The sequence below is a fragment of the Oncorhynchus gorbuscha genome, linkage group LG09, assembly GCF_021184085.1.
Source record: "Oncorhynchus gorbuscha isolate QuinsamMale2020 ecotype Even-year linkage group LG09, OgorEven_v1.0, whole genome shotgun sequence".
NCBI classification, from domain to species: Eukaryota; Metazoa; Chordata; class Actinopteri; order Salmoniformes; family Salmonidae; genus Oncorhynchus; species Oncorhynchus gorbuscha.
Genome location: NC_060181.1, coordinates 41,402,843 through 41,422,757, shown reverse-complemented (window position 1 = coordinate 41,422,757; position 19,915 = coordinate 41,402,843). Strand labels below are relative to the sequence as shown.

Genomic DNA, 19,915 nt, shown 5'->3' with positions numbered 1-19,915 from the left:
CATATTGTGTTATATAGTTGTAACATATTGTGTTCTATAGTTGTAACATATTGTGTTCTATAGCTGTAACATATTGTGTTCTATAGTTATAACATTTTGTGTTCTATAGTTGTAACATATTGTGTTCTATAGTTCTAATATATTGTGTTCTATAGTTATAACATATTGTGTTATATAGTTGTAACATATTGTTCTATAGCTGTAACATATTGTGTTCTATAGTTGTAACATATTGTGTTCTATAGTTGTAACATATTGTGTTCTATAGTTGTAACATATTGTGTTCTATAGTTCTAATATATTGTGTTCTATAGTTGTAACATATTGTGTTCTATAGTTGTAACATATTGTGTTCTATAGCTGTAACATATTGTGTTATATAGTTATAACATTTTGTGTTCTATAGTTGTAACATATTGTGTTCTATAGCTGTAACATATTGTGTTCTATAGTTGTAACATATTGTGTTCTATAGTTGTAACATATTGTGTTCTATAGTTATAACATTTTGTTTCTATAAACATATTGTGTTCTATAGTTGTAACATATTGTGTTATATAGTTATAACATTTTGTGTTCTATAGTTGTAATATATTGTGTTATATAGCTGTAACATATTGTGTTATATAGTTGTAACATATTGTGTTCTATAGTTGTAACATATTGTGTTCTATAGCTGTAACATATTGTGTTCTATAGTTCTAATATATTGTGTTATATAGCTGTAACATATTGTGTTATATAGTTATAACATATTGTGTTCTATAGTTGTAACATATTGTGTTATATAGCTGTAACATATTGTGTTATAACATATTGTGTTCTATAGTTATAACATATTGTGTTATATAGTTATAACATATTGTAATATATTGTTATATAGCTGTAACATATTGTGTTATATAGTTGTAACATATTGTGTTCTATAGTTGTAACATATTGTGTTATATAGTTATAACATTTTGTGTTCTATAGTTGTAATATATTGTGTTATATAGCTGTAACATATTGTGTTATATAGTTGTAACATATTGTGTTCTATAGTTGTAACATATTGTGTTCTATATAGTTTCTATAGTAACATATTGTGTTCTATAGCTGTAACATATTGTGTTCTATAGTTCTAACATATTGTGTTATATAGCTGTAACATATTGTGTTATATAGTTGTAACATATTGTGTTCTATAGTTGTAACATATTGTGTTCTATAGTTATAACATATTGTGTTCTATAGTTATAACATATTGTGTTATATAGTTGTAACATATTGTGTTCTATAGTTGTAACATATTGTGTTCTATAGTTATAACATATTGTGTTATATAGTTGTAACATATTGTTCTATAGCTGTAACATATTGTGTTCTATAGTTGTAACATATTGTGTTCTATAGTTGTAACATATTGTGTTCTATAGTTGTAACATATTGTGTTCTATAGTTCTAACATATAGTGTTCTATAGTTGTAACATATTGTGTTCTATAGCTGTAACATATTGTGTTCTATAGCTGTAACATATTGTGTTCTATAGTTATAACATATTGTGTTCTATAGTTGTAACATATTGTGTTCTATAGCTGTAACATATTGTGTTCTATATTGTTTCTATAGCTGTAACATATTGTGTTCTATAGTTATAACATTTTGTGTTCTATAGTTGTAACATATTGTGTTCTATAGTTCTAATATATTGTGTTCTATAGCTGTAACATATTGTGTTATATAGTTATAACATTTTGTGTTCTATAGTTGTAACATATTGTGTTATATAGTTATAACATTTTGTGTTCTATAGTTGTAACATATTGTGTTCTATAGCTGTAACATATTGTGTTCTATAGTTGTAACATATTGTGTTCTATAGTTGTAACATATTGTGTTATATAGTTCTAACATATAGTGTTCTATAGTTGTAACATATTGTGTTCTATAGCTGTAACATATTGTGTTCTATAGTTCTAACATATAGTGTTCTATAGTTGTAACATATTGTGTTCTATAGCTGTAACATATTGTGTTCTATAGCTGTAACATATTGTGTTCTATAGCTGTAACATATTGTGTTCTATAGTTATAACATTTTGTGTTCTATAGTTGTAACATATTGTGTTCTATAGCTGTAACATATTGTGTTCTATAGCTGTAACATATTGTGTTCTATAGCTGTAACATATTGTGTTCTATAGTTATAACATTTTGTGTTCTATAGTTGTAACATATTGTGTTCTATAGTTCTAATATATTGTGTTCTATAGCTGTAACATATTGTGTTATATAGTTATAACATTTTGTGTTCTATAGTTGTAACATATTGTGTTCTATAGCTGTAACATATTGTGTTCTATAGTTGTAACATATTGTGTTATATAGCTGTAACATATTGTGTTCTATAGCTGTAACATATTGTGTTCTATAGTTGTAACATATTGTGTTATATAGTTGTAACATATTGTGTTCTATAGCTGTAACATATTGTGTTCTATAGTTGTAACATATTGTGTTCTATAGTTCTAACATATTGTGTGTTCTATATATTGTTTCTATAGCTGTAACATATTGTGTTCTATAGTTGTAACATATTGTGTTCTATAGTTGTAACATATTGTGTTCTATAGTTCTAACATATTGTGTTCTATAGCTGTAACATATTGTGTTCTATAGTTCTAACATATTGTGTTCTATAGTTCTAATATATTGTGTTCTATAGCTGTAACATATTGTGTTCTATAGTTGTAACATATTGTGTTCTATAGTTCTAACATATTGTGTTCTATAGTTCTAACATATTGTGTTCTATAGTTCTAACATATTGTGTTCTATAGTTCTAATATATTGTGTTCTATAGCTGTAACATATTGTGTTCTATAGTTCTAACATATTGTGTTCTATAGTTCTAATATATTGTGTTCTATAGCTGTAACATATTGTGTTCTATAGTTGTAACATATTGTGTTCTATAGTTCTAACATATTGTGTTCTATAGTTCTAATATATTGTGTCTTTTATACAGTAGCTTGGAGAATAAATCAATGTGACTGGATGACAACATATAATGATGTTTGTTTCCAAAATTGGGGCTGTTTTCCTAAAGAAGTTAAAAACCGCTTCATGTTTCATTTCCTTGCCACGATAATAACGAGTATCGCAATACTGGTATCGTCCCAGCCCTATCGGGGAGGTCACCTGACCTACCTAGCACAGAACTTTGAAGGACCCAACTAGGTGTTGCATGGTACCCATTTTGCAACAGAATGTTCTCTATACATTCAATTGACACAGTTGGGAACATAGGACTCTTTTAGTAGCTCTGTGGGACTTTCTTTTGCTCAGATATGCACTGATTTCAGGTCAGCTCTGTCCACCCCCATCACAACCTGAACAGTTCATTTAAACCCTTAACAACTCATTTATGATCAGTTATCTCTACCCACAGCCTTAACCCTCTCTATTATAAACATAACAACAAAACTGTCCCCATGCCAGTTCTTAATTTAACAACACAAAACCACACTCACCTCAACCGTCAAATAGAGGGAATGCTGGTGCCTGAGCTAATCATGGCCTTTCACACCCAAACCACTGTAGGAATGATATCCAATCAGATGCCAGAATGACCACAAGCGTAAACATACATTGAGGGCAAATGTGTTGCTGGAATGAAGCAACCCATTGTAACGTGTCAAATGGTCATAATGCACGTCAAATAAAGCTGGATTTGATTAAAAGCCATGAACTCCATTCCACTGCTATCATCCCCATCTGCCTATACCAGAGAGGACAAAATATGGCACTTTTTGACCACCAATGCAATTATAACCACAATCCACTAACCTTAACAGAAACCATTTACCCTTACTTCTATATTAAATAAATGAAGAAAAAAAACAAATAAATAGTTCATGTACCAGGTCATCTTAGTTGACAATATTGCCACTTGTGTCAGATCCTTTCTAACATGGCTTTCTAGCATGGCTTTCTAGCATGGCTTTCTAGCATGGTTTTCTAGCATGGCTTTCTAGCATGGCTTTCTAGCATGGCTTTCTAGCATGGTTTTCTAGCATGGCTTTCTAGCATGGCTTTCTAGCATGGCTTTCTAGCATGGCTTTCTAGCATGGCTTTCTAACATGGCTTTCTAACATGGCTTTCTAGCATGGCTTTCTAGCATGGCTTTCTAACATGGCTTTCTAACATGGCTTTCTAGCATGGCTTTCTAGCATGGCTTTCTAACATGGTTTTCTAGCATGGCTTTCTAGCATGGCTTTCTAGCATGGCTTTCTAGCATGGCTTTCTAACATGGTTTTCTAGCATGGCTTTCTAGCATGGCTTTCTAGCATGGCTTTCTAACATGGTTTTCTAGCATAGCTTTCTAACATGGTTTTCTAGCGTGACTTTCTAGCATGGCTTTCTAGCATGGCTTTCTACCAACAGTCTATCAACAGCCTCATGCCAAGTCCTGAGAGGAATGTGTACACAGAATATGGGCACTGTTATGTTGCAGTTACACAGTTGGATTGGCTAGAATGTCTTTCAGTGTGACTGACTGTACTTTTTGAAATGGAAACTACAGAAGCTGACACTGACCCTGTGTGGGTCTAACCAATGGAGAGGGTTTTCTTTTGCCTTTCTTCTTCACAACACAGTCATCTAGTTCATGCAGCGGTCATTGGCAATATAATGGCGCGGCTATGTCTTCCTATTGTGCTCTCTAACGCAACACAGCACTCTGTTATATAACAGGTCCAGTCATTCCAACCATATTGAGTGTGGGCTTGTGTCCCAACCCCAGCATGAATTGTGCCCAGACACACTGTTGTGTAGGCATCTTTACAGAAGCCTAATGTCAATAAGACCCCCTTTGACCCGAACATAATAGTCTTTTGCCTCTAGAACTGCTACCTTCATGGTCGAAAACGGAGCCTTTGTAAAAGTAAAGGATACATTTCTTTGTCCTCCAACACCAACTCTCCATTCCTCTCTCTCTCTCTCTCTCTCTCTCTCTCTCTCTCTCTCTCTCTCTCTCTCTCTCTCTCTCTCTCTCTCTCTCTCTCTCTCATTCCTTTCTCTCTCTCCATTTCTCTCTCTCTCCATTTCTCTCTCTCTCCATTTCTCTCTCTTTCTCTCTCTCTCTTTCTCTCTCTCTCTCTCTCTCTCTCTCTCTCTCTCTCTCTCTCTCTCTCTCTCTCTCTCTCTCTCTCTCTCTCTCTCTCTCTCTCTCTCTCTCTCTCTCTCTCTCTCTCTCTCTCTCTCTCTCTCTCTCTCTCTCTCTCTCTCTCTCTCTCTCTCTCTCTCTCTCTCTCTCTCTCTCTCTCTCCCAGGTTTGATTATCAGGAGCTGCTCCACAACTCCACCTTCTGCCTGGTTCCCCGGGGTCGTCGCCTGGGCTCCTTTCGCTTCCTAGAGTCTTTACAGGTAGGATGCCAAATACGGATCACAATGCACTAGCATGGTCCTAGAAGAATGCCAAATACTGCACCCAATACGCTAGCCTGGTCCCAGAGATATGTAACCTGCTTGTGCTGTCTTGTCAACTCCTATGACCAACTCCTGGGACCAGGCTACGAGTACGAATCCACCTCTGAACTATCAAGATGATGGATTTGACGTGGATCGTGTTAGCTATTAGCAGTCATAGCCACACCCTGCCCAACTATCGGATGAATATCCTTATGTTCTGTTCCAACGTGTACAATTTAAGGTTAACACTTAGGATGGTGTTGACTGATTTGCGATAAGAAAAAATATATATATATATTTGGAAAGTATAACATTGAAAGGGTTTACCTTTCATCAAACTCTGCTTCAATAAACCATGTAGTTCATGAAATAATGGTCTTGGACAGACTGTGTGGAATTACCACCCACGTTGGTGTTTTGGCGAAGGAGCTGTCTTCATGGTTTTTACCTACCAATAAACCTCACAGACTCTTGTGTTCCCTGCCCATCTCTCTCTCGGAGTCTCTCAATGGTCCGGAAGCTTCCATAGGGTTGCCAGCCTGCCACACTGCTGATCTGAGCTGAATGGGCAAATCCACTGAACGCGGGGCTTGGCAGGGAAGCTCACTCTCACACAGCTAACTCACTCCTCCTCCGCACTCACTCCCCCGCTCTCTCCCTCCTTCTCCCTCTGTTTCTCTTCCCTCTCTTCCTCTTGTCTCCTTTGCTTTTCCATTTAGGCCAGTCTGAGATTTGTAAGATCTCCTTTTCTCGTTGTGCCAGCCCAAGCCCACAAAAGAATGTGCAATTACCCGTGTGGTATGAAACTTACTGCCAGCGTTCCAACTCTCGGTGCATACACTCCTGCGGGGGCACACACACACGGACAAATGCCTGAGTACACACACACATACACACAGACACACACACAGACAGACACACACACACACACACACACACACACACACACACACACACACACACACACACACACACACACACACACACACACACACACACACACACACACACACACACACACACACACACACACACACACACACACACACACACACACACACACACACTACCCCTGATGCTCCTCTCTTCATCTCCCAATGCAAACAACCAAAAAACAACAACACACATATTCCCACATGCTGAGCACTGGGATGCAGTCAGAGGAATACTTATTAGTCAGTCCGCCTCAAAGCACCCCATCTTTGGGGAAGTGGCTCAGGCGAGCCCCAGGCTTCACGTCAACTCTGGAGGCCTCAACCCTGTTACCTGGAGCGTAGCCTAGTGTATCTTAGTGTTGTCTACATGGCTGCCTGAGTAAGGGCCAGTCTCTGGTGAGGCAACTAGTGAAGCTTCAGACCGCCAGAGGGGGAAGTCATCTGATATCAGTCTGAAGCTGGTTCTGGCTGCTCTCCTGTGATTTAATTAGAAAAAGAAATAAAACCAACAGCCAGGACCGCAGCAGAGAGAGAAGGAGAGAGCTGAAAAAAGAAAAGTACAACAACATCAAAAACCCGGCTGTCAGTAAACAAGGGGATATGGCAACATCAAACTGTTATCCCCCCTCCTCTCCCCATTTCTCTCCTACTCCCTCCCTCTCACCATCCTCCCTGTGGAGTGTACTTAATTAGCAGACTAGGAGTTTGTTAAATCGGTGTGTGTGTGTGTGAAGGAGTGAGTGATGCAGCAGAAGTTTTGTCTCTTTCTCTCTAGGGCCACAAAGGGCTCCTGGGAATGGCAAGATAGTAGCTGTGCCCCATGCAACCTCCCCAAGAGAGTGTCTCACACACACACTGCGTCATTGATTTCATTATCTTCTTAGACTGCCTTATTGAAGTACCACCTGCTAGTATACGGTGCTATGTGTCAGAGACGGAGACTGGAAATCTAGACTACATTTTTTTTTTCTGAACGTCTACCACATGCAGAGCACATGGACAACAGTATAGCATTACCAATTACCCTGTCCGTTTGCCTGTCTTTGTCCACTTGTCACACTGACTCAGCCTTTCTCCTTCTGTTTCCACTCGCTCGCTCGCTCTTTCTCTCTCTCTCTCTCTCTCTCTCTCTCTCTCTCTCTCTCTCTCTCTCTCTCTCTCTCTCTCGCTCTTTATCTCTCTCTCTCTCGCTCTTTATCTCTCTCTCTCGCTCTTTATCTCTCTCTCTCTCTCTTTATCTCTCTCTCTCTCTCTTTCTCTCTCTCTCTCTCTCTCTCTCTCTCTCTCTCTCTCTCTCTCTCTCTCTCTCTCTCTCTCTCTCTCCGTCTAGGCGGCATGTATTCCAGTGTTGCTCAGTAATGGTTGGGAGCTGCCCTTCTCTGATGTCATCCAGTGGAACCAGGCTGTCATAGAGGGAGATGAGAGATTGCTACTGCAGGTAACACCCGATGCACCGCACCGACCCACCGCACCGCACCGACGCACCGCACGTTTCCAGCAGGCCTGGAAGCAATACTGTTTGAACCCAGTTGATACAGGAAATAACGTGACATCCAGCTAGCTAATGAACTGAGAGACAAAATAACATTTTTGGAAAGGACGAATTATGAAATTGAAATTCAAAATGGATTTGACCCAAAACAACGTTAGGCCGCAATGTGCACACACACACACACACACACACACACACACACACACACACACACACACACACACACACACACACACACACACACACACACACACACACACACACACACACACACACACACACACACACACACACACACACACACACACACACACACGCTCGCATGTACGCACGCGCGCACACACTCTTTCCTCTCCCTCACACACTCTGACCACCCACAAGTATACACACACACACGCCCCGGGGTTAGGGATGTGGAAATTGAGTTTTGAGGGAATAAAGCTGGTGACAGGAGGTTGAACGAGGCCAAGCACATCAGAGAGACAGGATATCATTGAGGGGTGAATCTCTCGTTCAGAAATAGAGATGTGAGAGAGAGAGAGAGAGAGAGAGAGAGAGAGAGAGAGAGAGAGAGAGAGAGAGAGAGAGAGAGAGAGAGAGAGAGAGAGAGAGAGAGAGAGAGAAAGAGAGAGAGAGTGAGAGAGAGTGAGAGAGAGAGAGAGAGAGAGAGAGAGAGAGAGAGAGAGAGAGAGAGAGAGAGAGAGAGAGAGAGAGAGAGAGAGAGAGACGGGAAAGGAAAGGAGGAGGGAGGCCCTTTGCTTCCTCAGATTCCAATCATTAGAAGACCTGCTATAGACTAGGTTCTAGGGGAGTCAACCGGCTACCCGACTGGCCTTTAAACATCACTGTAGAAGATGCAGACTTCCCTGCTAGGCTAACTTGATTTAATCATAATCAAATCACATGGCCATTTAGCAGATGTTTTTATCGAAAGTAATCGCCAGTTGTAGACTTACAGGCTAGGTGAGTCAACTGGGTATATATTTAGTCCTTCTCTAGCTAGCTGACACATTCATGGTATTTAGTTTAGGAGAGTGAACGGGGTGAGTGTGGGCTATTTTCATTTGGTGCCAAGGGCGTGACCCCACCCCCCCCTTTATTTTCCTCCAGTACAGCGTAGTGTCATCACGTAACTAGCCTGAAATGTTGGGTTCATGTAAACCGTGTGTGAAGTAAGAGTCCTACCTCTGATGGAAGTAGTCTGCACTATAGACCCAGCTAGGTGAGCTAGGATAGCTGCTGGGCACCTGTCCTGAACCCTAGCTCTCCCTCTGACAAAATAATACCCTTTGTAGTGGATTTTCCTCTGGCTGGGATGAAATAATGTAGCTAGTGTCAGACCTGTCTTCGTCAATAGTACGGGTTATTGACTGTCAGAGCGGGTTGAGTCGAAAATAAACTGTTAGAGGCTGTTTCGGTGGTTCAAAGGGTTTACAAACTTTCAGGTAAAAATGGAGCATTATACTGTAGGAAACAGCTACATTTCATCCTGATGGTTTTATCCTGTTAAATATGTGATTGACCTTGTCTGCTATTCCCTCCCTTTTCTTTATCTCTCGCCCTTGCTCTCTCTACCCTCCTATCCTCTCTCTCACCTTCCACCTTCCCTCTCTCCCTCCTTCCCTCGCTCTCAACTTCCACCCTCGCTCTCTCTACCCTCCTATCCTCTCTCTCACCTTCCACCTTCCCTCTCTCCCTCCTTCCCTCGCTCTCAACTTCCACCCTCGCTCTCTCCTACCCTCCTATCCTCTCTCTCACCTTCCACCTTCCCTCTCTCCCTCCTTCCCTCGCTCTCAACTTCCACCCTCGCTCTCTCTACCCTCCTATCCTCTCTCTCACGTTCCACCACTTCCCTCTCTCCCTCCTTCCCTCGCTCTCAACTTCCACCCTCGCTCTCTCTACCCTCCTATCCTCTCTCTCACCTTCCACCTTCCCTCTCTCCCTCCTTCCCTCGCTCTCAACTTCCACCCTCGCTCTCTCTACCCTCCTATCCTCTCTCTCACCTTCCACCTTCCCTCGCTCTCAACTTCCACCCTCGCTCTCTCTACCCTCCTATCCTCTCTCTCACCTTCCACCTTCCCTCTCTCCCTCCTTCCCTCGCTCCCAACTTCCACCCTCGCTCTCTCTACCCTCCTATCCTCTCTCTCACGTTCCACCTTCCCTCTCTCCCTCCTTCCCTCGCTCTCAACTTCCACCCTCGCTCTCTCTACCCTCCTATCCTCTCTCTCACCTTCCACCTTCCCTCTCTCCCTCCTTCCCTCGCTCTCAACTTCCACCCTCGCTCTCTCTACCCTCCTATCCTCTCTCTCACCTTCCACCTTCCCTCTCTCTCTCCTCCCCTCGCTCTCAACTTCCACCCTCCCTCTCGACCTCCCTCCCTTCTCCTCCTCCTCCTCTCTCTCCCAGGTCCCCTCTACAGTGCATGCGGTGGGAAATGAGCGAGTCCTAGCTCTGAGGCAGCGGACCCAGATGCTATGGGATGCCTACTTCTCCTCCGTGGACAAGATAGTCCTCACCACACTGGAGGTAGCTGATAAGGAGTGTAGGGTCATTAGGCACCAAACGGGAGGAAACGTACTGAAACAGGGAAGGACTATCTGGACCTTGTCCAATAAGAAATGCCTGTTTTTAGTTTTCTGTTGAAAAATGTTTTGCTACCTGGTGTGCTCTAATGAACGCCTCAGAAACTGAGGGAGAGATGGATTCACCTCACGTTCAATTGTATGGGATTGGATTGGATGTTTTGTTCTTGTACTGACGCCAGCTGGTCAAAGTGAGGAAGTGCATGTACTTAAGCAACAGATAACTGCATTTGTATTCTTGAGGTGATTACTTCAGTTTTACACACACACACTTGGCCAGCCCACATGATCATAGATAATTATGGTTTGAACATATGGGTACTTCAGGGTGTTCTAACAGATTAAAATACGTAGCTCCCCTAAATACTCACCTTGTCATATCTCTCTCTCTCCCCTCTCTCTCTCTCTCTCTCTCTCTCTCTCTCTCTCTCTCTCTCTCTCTCTCTCTCTCTTTCTCTCTTTCTCTCTCACTATCTCCCCCCTCTCTCTCTCTCTCCCCCTCTCTCTCTCTCGTTCTCTCTCTCCCCCTCTCTCTATCCCCCTCTCTCTCTCACTCTTGTTCTCTCTCTCCCCTCTCTCTATCTCCCCCTCTCTCGCTCTCTCTCGTTCTCTCTCCCTCCCCTCTCTCTACCCCCCCTCTCTCTCTCTCTCTCTCTCTCTCTCTCTCTCTCTCTCTCTCTCTCTCTCTCTCTCTTCTCTCTCTCACTATCTCCCCTCTCGCTCTCTCTCTTTCTCTCTCACTATCTCCCCCTCTCTCTCTCTTTCTCTCTCACTATCTCCCTCTCTCTCTCTCTCTCTCTCTCTCTCTCTCTCTCTCTCTCTCTCTCTCTCTCTCTCTCTCTCTCTCTCTCTCTCTCACTATCTCCCCCTCTCTCTCTCTCTCTCTCTCTCTTTCTCTCTCTCTCACTATCTCCCCCTCTCTCTCCCCTCTCTCCCCCTCTCTCTATCCCCCTCTCTCTATCCCCCTCTCTCTCTCACTCTCGTTCTCAATCTCTCCCCTCTCTCTATCCCCCCTCTCTCTCTCTCTATCCCCCTCTCTCTCTCGTTCTCTCTCCTCTCTCTCTCACTATCCCCCTCTCTCTATCTCTCTCTCTCTCTCTCTTCTCTCTCTCCTCTCCCCTCTCTCTTCTCTCCTCCCCCTCTCTCTCTACCCCCCCCCTCTCTCTCTCTCTCTCTCTCTCTCTCTCTCTCTCTCTCTCAGATAATTAAGGACCGGGTTTTCTCTCACGTCTCCAGAAATAAGTACATGTGGAACGCCCTGCCAGGGGGCCTACTGGTCCTGCCAGAGTACTCCACACACCTGGCCCACTTCCCCTTCTATTACCTGAGCCTAGGTAAGGAACCACACCAAACTGGACTCGACCGGTTCTGACTAGTTCATACCTACCTCACTAGACTGGCTCATCCATATATCCTCTATAGGGTCTCCTCTGATAAAACAAAAATAGACATTTCATAAAGTTTTTAATTATCTAATATTTGTCTGCTTCAGTAATATGTTACTACTTTCATACTGTATATGCAACGCTGTACTGTGCAAGGTAGATCGTAAAAGTGTTGTTTCCCTGATACATAGCCGGTTGGGATAACTAACTTGGCAGGTTAGGATAAGTAACGTGGCAGGTTAGGTGAATTACGTGGCAGGTTAGGTGAATTTAGCGTGACACGTTATTAGACTGAGGTTAAGGGTAGGAGAAGGGTTAGGGTTAGGCTTACCTACAATGATACAGCTACGGACCAATAGCGAGCATCAATGGGTAGAACTTGACATCAAGAGAGGCCAATATCAGAAAACACACCTAATTGCGGTCGGCAATTACACCCTTGTAAAAGTAGAAATTATTCTCTTTACCTTCTCCTCTCTCCTCATTCCTTCCTGCAGGGGTCAGTCCAGGTCAAGAGTTCACCGCCATCATCCATGCCGTCTCCCCATTGGTCTCCCAGTCTCAGCCAATCATGAAGCTGCTCCAGGTGGTCTCCAAGTCCAAATACTGTTCACAGGTGAGTGTGTTTTAGCGTGTTGGTGAATAAGAGGTCATAGGTAGCAAACAGATTGCTCTACATTGCTTCATTAAGCCTAATAACCCTTATGCTTACTGTGTCACACTCTATTCCCTCCCCCTCTAGATCATCATCCTGTGGAACAGTGAGAAACCACTGCCCCCCAGGAGTAAATGGCCCCCCATGCCTGTCCCCCTCACTGTGACAGACGGTAGGAGGAAGGTGAGTGACAATGACGAGTCACCAAATCCAGGCCACGAGTGTCAAAATGACACACTGTCATTCCTGTCTGCCTCTCTCTGTCTGTTTAGCTCTCTGCCACCACCCTCTGACCGTGAATCTTTGTCACTGCTTGTCATTGACTCGTCCTCTCTCTCCCCATACCAGACCTCAGGGGAGCAGACAGTGTCCCCTGTCATTCCTTCATTCTCCCAACGCACAAACCAACCACATGCAAACTTAACAAGGAATGGAAATGACCATCTCTCTCTCTCTCTCTCTCTCTCTCTCTCTCTCTCTCTCTCTCTCTCTCTCTCTCTCTCTCTCTCTCTCTCTCTCTCTCTCTCTCTCTCTCTCTCTCTCTCTCTCTCTCTCTCTCTCTCTCTCTCTCTCTCTCTCTCTCTCTCTCTCTCTCTCTCTCTCTCTCTCTCTCTGCAGACGAGCAGTCGTTTCCTGCCCAACGTGGCCATAGAGACAGAGGCAGTGCTGAGTCTGGATGAAGATACAGTCCTGCTGACCAGTGAGGTATGACCTTCCTATGCAACGACACACTGTGGTAGAAAACACACACAGACACACGCTTAACCCATCTAACTGTACTCACTCTTCCCGCAGGTGAACTTTGCCTTCTTGGTGTGGATGAGTTTTCCTGAGCGCATCGTGGGCTACCCCCCCAGGAGTCACTTCTGGGACCCAGTGAAGAACGCGTGGGGGTACACCTCCAAGTGGACTAACGAGTACTCCATCGTTCTGACAGGGGCAGCCTTCTACCACAGGTGCTGTAGCCATAGAATCGGCCTCCCCATTCAAGTCACCCGGTCAAATTGCCAGGGTTAGAGGTTCCAAGCCCTTTCTATGCATTCTGTTTCTATGGCTGCAACCTCATGTAGAGCTGAGCAGTAGATCTACTGACCCACAATAGAACCTAGTCAACAAACTAAGAACATTCAACAGATGGTCTATGGGCTGTGACTACTGCATGGGGACCCATAACCCCCATGCTTCGTGTACAGTTCAATATCAATACCCCCAACCGACGACATCTGACAAGTAGATACATACATTGTCTACATCACCTATTTACATCACCTTTGCTGTCTCTCAACCTTCCATTTCCTCTCCATCAGGTACTACCACTACCTGTTCTCCCACTACCTGCCCCCTTCCCTGCGGGCGCTGGTGGACCGCACCTCCAACTGTGAGGACATCCTCATGAACTTCCTGGTTTCCGCCGTCACCCACCTGCCGCCAATCAAAGTGGCCCAGAGGAAACAGTACAAGGAGCTTCCCAGCCCACAGGTGAGGCCACACCCATCAACGGTGAATCTGACCAATGAGCTGCCCAGCCCACAGGTGAGGCCACACCCATAGATGGTGAATCTGATCAATGAGTGCTCATTATGAGTTTTTTTTTCTTTCTTTTCGATATCAAAGCATGACCAGTTGTATTGGTGTCCAAAACAAAGACAGTTAAATCACATTTTAACGAGGGTTAGACAGAGTTACATCACCTTTCCTGCGCTCTCAGGCACAGAATGAAGTTGAATGTTATTGCAGCGAGAACACACAATACTAATCAAGAGCAAACCTTTATGTTCAGATGACCTCGGCTGAAAGTCAGCCCGTTGAACAGCCTCAACAAAACCCTTTCCTGTAAATGTCTGCTGCCAATAATTGACAGTTGCTGATAAGAATGACAACTCTCTTTAAAACGTGACAATACCTTTACTCCAGTCTATTTTAGTGAAGATGAGATTGTCCCAGAAAGACAGACAGTGCATGTCAGCCTGTACGTCACAGACTCAAGGTTATTCCTTCCTACTCTATCAGACTGTCAGACTGTTATTCCTTCCTACTCTATCAGACTGTCAGACTGTTATTCCTTCCTACTCTATCAGACTGAACGACCCTATCTGTCCGACGTGAGATTGACTAGCCATGCTAATTGTAACAGTTCCCTAGTTTTCTGACCGGCAATATACGCATCAGCCACATATCTTTATCAGCCTATAGATAAGATTGAGTTATGACGCCGCCAGTAATTATCTATGGTATACATTCCCACGGTATACAGAACCATAATTCCATTTGTTCATCCCGTCTGTACATTGATGTGATGTGCCATTTTGCGTGCGACGGCGACCTTGGTTTCAAACTCTCCCTCTTTCTCTCTCTCTCTCTCTCTCTCTCTCTCTCTCTCTCTCTCTCTCTCTCTCTCTCTCTCTCTCTCTCTCTCTCTTCCATGTCCTCTTTTCCAATCTCCTCCTAGGGTACGAAGATGAGTGCTCCGTGGGCCAACCCGGAGCACTTTGCCCAGAGGCAGGAGTGTGTGAACAGCTTCGCCAGCTGGTTCGGATACATGCCCCTGGTCCACTCCCAGTTCCGCCTGGACCCCCTGCTCTTCAAGGACCAGGTGTCTGTCCTGCGAAAGAAGTACAAGGACCTGGAGCGTGCCTGACGGACCAACAGACGGATAGAGGAATACAGTGTGGAGGCCTGGTCTGGCGGTTAAATGTAGACAGACAGACAGACCCTGGTGGACTGATCTGATGACGAACGAGGGAGAAAGGGGACCTAAAGCCAAGAGCTAGACTCCACCTCCAGGGGTCTGAGACAGCGCGCTATTTGAGGAGGAATATATGGAGGAGGCCTTATGTCTCTTGTGACTGGTTCTCCGTTGGTAATGGACAATGAACACTTGTTGAAGATGTCAACCACTCCCATTGTAGTCTGAATGGAGGCGGACAGTATTTCACGTCGAAGGAAGGCGCCAAACGGACAGTTGCTGGTGCAGTGCACTGCAGCCGGTGTATTTCTGCAGTACATCTGGGAGTTGGGACAGTCGTAAAGCAATTGATTCATTTCGCATCACGTAACTGTAAGACCAATAAAAACATTTCCCAAGTGCAATTGGTGGTATTCAACTCGCATGTAGACCTTTTCACGTCACAAAGCATTACTCCGACTGCATTCACCCAACCCTCCAAGGTATCAAAGGCAAAGCAAACATTTCTCACAAAATCAGTGTGTTTACAATGTGTTTATTTTGCGGGAAAAGTCTCACCTATTGCTTGTGGTTTCTTTCGAGATCCTGCGCAGTGTTCAAAAATGGACTCCTCAGCAGTCAGCATGCAAGGTTCTCAACCCTTAAGGTAAACAGGTGTGTTGCCCAGCACTCAGGAAGTGAATCGCATTAATGATGCTAAGACACGCACACCTGAGATAAATAGCTGCCATGAGCTAATTTACGATGAGATCCCATTGTCTTCTACTCAGGTCACAGGTGACACTCACTAGTGTTGGAACACGAAGAATAAGGGTAGATGTTAAGCACTGACACTAGATCAGCCTCTTGTTCACTGAGTGGACTTCATAACACTGAATTCAAGTTTATTTAGCTGGTCCTGAGTCAGTGATTATCACCCCCAAAAAAGGCTGAGGAAAACATATGTAGTTAAAAAGATAAGTTAACTCAGTTCGGCCTCCCGGGTGGCGCAGTGGTTAAGGGCGCTGTACTGCAGCGCCAGCTGTGCCACCAGAGTCTCTGGGTTTGCTCCCAGGCTCTGTCGTAACCGGCCGTGACAGGGAGGTCCGTGGGGCGACGCACAATTGGGCTAGCGTCGTCCGGATTAGGGAGGGTTTGGTCAGTAGGGATATCCTTGTCTCATCGCGCACCAGCGACTCCTGTGGCGGGCAGGGCGCAGTGCACGCTAACCAAGGTTGCCAGGTGCACAGTGTTTTCCTCCGACACATTGGTGTGGCTGGCTTCCGGGTTGGATGCGCACTGTGTTAAGAAGCAGTGCGGCTTGGTTGGGTTGTGTATCGGAGTACGCGTGACTTTCAACCTTAGTCTCTCCCGAGCCCGTACGGGAGTTGTAGTGATGAGACAAGATAGTAGCAACTAACAATTGGATACCGCGAAATTAGGGAGAAAAGGGGGTAAAAAATTCAACAAAAACTTTTAAAAAGTTAACTCAGTTCGTTCAATGTCTCTGAAAGCACCACGCTCTAAAGGTAGAAGTTTTGGGTGATCTATCTCACACCAGAACAACAATGGTTGGAAGTACTAGGGCCTAGAGTTTTCTGGGTCAGGAAAAACTCATGGCCCCTAGTGGGAGGGCATTGTGAAGTGCAGTGAGAGAGGGTTGGCGGGAGGGGTTGAGGTCATCTGTGATGTTATTTCCTGAGTGTCAGCAAGGCATTGACGTCCCATAGCAAGTTCCTCATCTGGTCCAGAATCTTAATATCCTAGTTCTTCTGCCTTACCTCCTGTGGGTGGGACCAAGACACACAGAACCCAATTAGAATCAATGAAATGTGCTAGCTGTTGGTTTTCATTCCACAAACAATATTGAAATCAGTGACATAGAGGGGGAGTGGACTTGTCACAAACCTCCAGCACTTCTTGTCTCTCCGGGTTTACAGCTGGACTGCAGGGCTCCACTCTCACAGGGCTCCTCTCCTCTCCTACATATGGCACCAGCTGGAAAGAAGATGCGTTATACACTAAGTTCCTCACGTCACTGACACACGTCAAAACAACTGCACAACAAGTAATATTGTCAAATGTGACATAGACAGAAAAACAGATAGAGCTTGTGTATAGACAGAAAGACAAACCTGTGCTTGATTCACACTAGAGGGCTGACCCGAATCGTACTGTACTGGCTAGGATATTTTATTTTGACATGATCCATTCCAGCATGGTTCCAGCAACTATGGTGAATGCATAACCACGCCAGCCCAGTACAGCTTGGACAGGGTTAATGGAGTGAAAGGGTAATGGAGGGATGCTGTACATAGACCAAAATTGAATTGAGCCCTACCTCTGGGAGTTCTTCCTGCAGGTCAGAGGTCATCTCCACACAGAGCTCATAGAGGAGGCGGAGCTTGCGGAGGAGCAGGGCCAGCGGATGGAGGTGCTCCTGGAGTTTCCCGAAGCGGTCCTGATACACAGCCTGGCTCTGGGTCACCCCGTTAGGCAGCTGACAGACAGGGGGGACAACCACAGAATGAGGCTAAATACTATATTGTATAAACAGTATTACTGTATATTGAATCTCTATGGGGAAACGCTTGATGAGACCGACAGACAGCACAACTCAGTACATCATTCTTTAATGAACCCCCCCCCCCCACACTCAAGACAGATATGGTGGTCAATTTAACAGCAGACATTTAAATGTGACAAGGATTAATACAGATCATATGAAAGCATCATGTATATAATTGATGTGTCCGTCCTTTGGTGAACACGCTATTATATTACCTGTGTGGCTCTTGTGATCTGGAAGATCTTCCATAGTGAGTGTGATGACGTCCTGGACGGTCTCCTCGCTGATGCGACAGAGTAACATGGGGGATCTCTCTCAGGGCTCTCTGAGGGGGCATAGGGAGCTGGATGGGGCCTGAGACGGCACCTAGGGGCAGGTGGTACTGCTGCTGCTGGGGGAGTATCCCAGCCAGACCAAGCCCCTTCTGAAGTAAGGGTGTAGCCATATCGGATCTAGGGAGAGAAAAGGGGAGGTCAAAGGGCAAGAGGGGGTGTGGCACAGGTAAGCACTCTTTTTTTTTGTGTATTTTACCCCCTGTTTCGATCTTGTCTCATCGCTGCAACTCCCCAATGGGCTCGGGAGGCAAAGGTTGAGTAATGCGTCCTCCGAAACATGACCAGCCAAACCACGCTTCTTAACACCCGCCCGCTTAACCCGGAAGCCAGCCGCACCAATGTGTCGGAGGAAACACTATTCACCTGACAACCGAAGTCAGCCAGCAGGCGCCCGAACCGCCACAAAGAGTTGCTAAGACGCGATGAGCTTATTAAAGCCCCCCCCCCGGGCCAAACCCTCCCCTAACCGGGGCAATTGTGAGCAAGCCTACAGGACTCCTAATCATGGCAGGTTGTGATACAGCCTGGGATCAAACCCGGGTATGTAGTGACGCCTGTAAGTCGCTCTGGATAAGAGCGTCTGCTAAATGACTTAAATGTAAATGTATTAGACTGCTGCGCCACTCTGGAGGACTCGCACAAGAAGCTTTTATCAAACATGAAAATCAAAGTAATACTGCTTACTTAACTAACCAAAGATTTGTTAAACCAAGCTAAAGATATTTGGAGAGGCATTTATACTCGTGTGGCTCAGTTGGTAGATAATGGTGCCTGCAACACCAGGGTTGTGGGTTCGATTCCCACGGGGGACCAGTACGAAAAAGTATAAGTCTATGCACTTACTACTGTATAAGGATAAGAGTGTCTAAATTACTAAAATGTAAATAATAACAACAGCGCCCTTGTTATGCTAGCTACCCCAATAATGGACTAATGGAACCTAACGTTACTCCTTATAGCCAAATAGTCCATCTAAACACGAATCGATTGTCAATTGCGGTACGGTTCTAGAAACATATATCCTTCTACTTTCATATCACATTAAAATAATCTCACAAATGTAAAATATAGACTTACCATTTTAACCGATTTTAACAGTGGCAGCCGACAGTCTTTTGTCAGTGACATGTTTGTGGCGTTCTTTTGTTTACACACAAGTGTGTAATTCTATATGGTTATTCTATATTATAAACTGGGTGGTTCGAGCCCTGAATGCTGATTGGCTGACAGCCGTGGTATATCAGACAGTATACTGTACCACGGGGATGACAAAACATGTATATTTATTCCTCTAGTTACATTGGTAACCAGTTTATAATAGCAATAAGGCACCCCAGGATTTGTGATATATGGCCAATATACCGAGGCCAAGGGCTGTGTCTCGGCACTCCGTGTTGTGTCGGATGCCACACCTCATCGAGACTTATTGCTTTATTATAGCATGGCATTGTTGAATAATCCTTTTTGATTGGCTTGAAGGGCATTCTAGAGCCTGCATTATTTCACTATAACGCACGGTATATTTGCGAGATAGAATTCAATGGCTAGTTCATTTTTACATGCATTGTTTGAGCTGCTTTTGAAAGCAAAAGTCAAATTGAAAACAAAATTGGTATTGTTGAATATGATTTTCATAATAGCAAGCTTGGACTGATGGTTTGTTTAGCTAAACTAGCAAGTCTGTTAGCTTCAGTTTGGTAACCACAGCAACTACTATCTATTAAGCTTATCATCTACTTCAGTGGATGTTGAACACATAGTGGCCAATGTGTTAAATTATTGCCATGGCAGAAAAGAGAGAGTCCTCTCTCGTGGCTGTATGTGTTCTCTGGAGAATAATG

The 19,915-nt window shown here is 44.1% G+C and overlaps 1 protein-coding gene and 1 pseudogene across 2 annotated transcripts in view; one reads left to right on the top strand and one right to left on the bottom strand.

The window, feature by feature from the left end:
* LOC124043635 (exostosin-1c) overlaps positions 1-15,649 on the top strand; it is a 103,641-nt gene extending 87,992 nt beyond the window's left edge. The window contains exons 2-11 of one of the 2 annotated variants that reach the window (XM_046362422.1): positions 5,318-5,411; positions 7,722-7,829; positions 10,290-10,409; positions 11,667-11,799; positions 12,348-12,466; positions 12,593-12,688; positions 13,124-13,210; positions 13,301-13,461; positions 13,813-14,038; positions 14,955-15,649. In XM_046362422.1, the coding sequence (XP_046218378.1) occupies positions 5,318-5,411; positions 7,722-7,829; positions 10,290-10,409; positions 11,667-11,799; positions 12,348-12,466; positions 12,593-12,688; positions 13,124-13,210; positions 13,301-13,461; positions 13,813-14,038; positions 14,955-15,143 (1,333 nt within the window). In that variant the 3' untranslated portion in view covers positions 15,144-15,649. The remainder of the gene's footprint in view (positions 1-5,317; positions 5,412-7,721; positions 7,830-10,289; positions 10,410-11,666; positions 11,800-12,347; positions 12,467-12,592; positions 12,689-13,123; positions 13,211-13,300; positions 13,462-13,812; positions 14,039-14,954) is intronic. The other variant, XM_046362423.1, reaches the window with a different exon arrangement.
* A 1,212-nt stretch (positions 15,650-16,861) lies between these two features.
* On the bottom strand, positions 16,862-18,184 carry LOC124043054 (annotated as a pseudogene).
* Between the last annotated feature and the right edge of the window lie 1,731 nt (positions 18,185-19,915).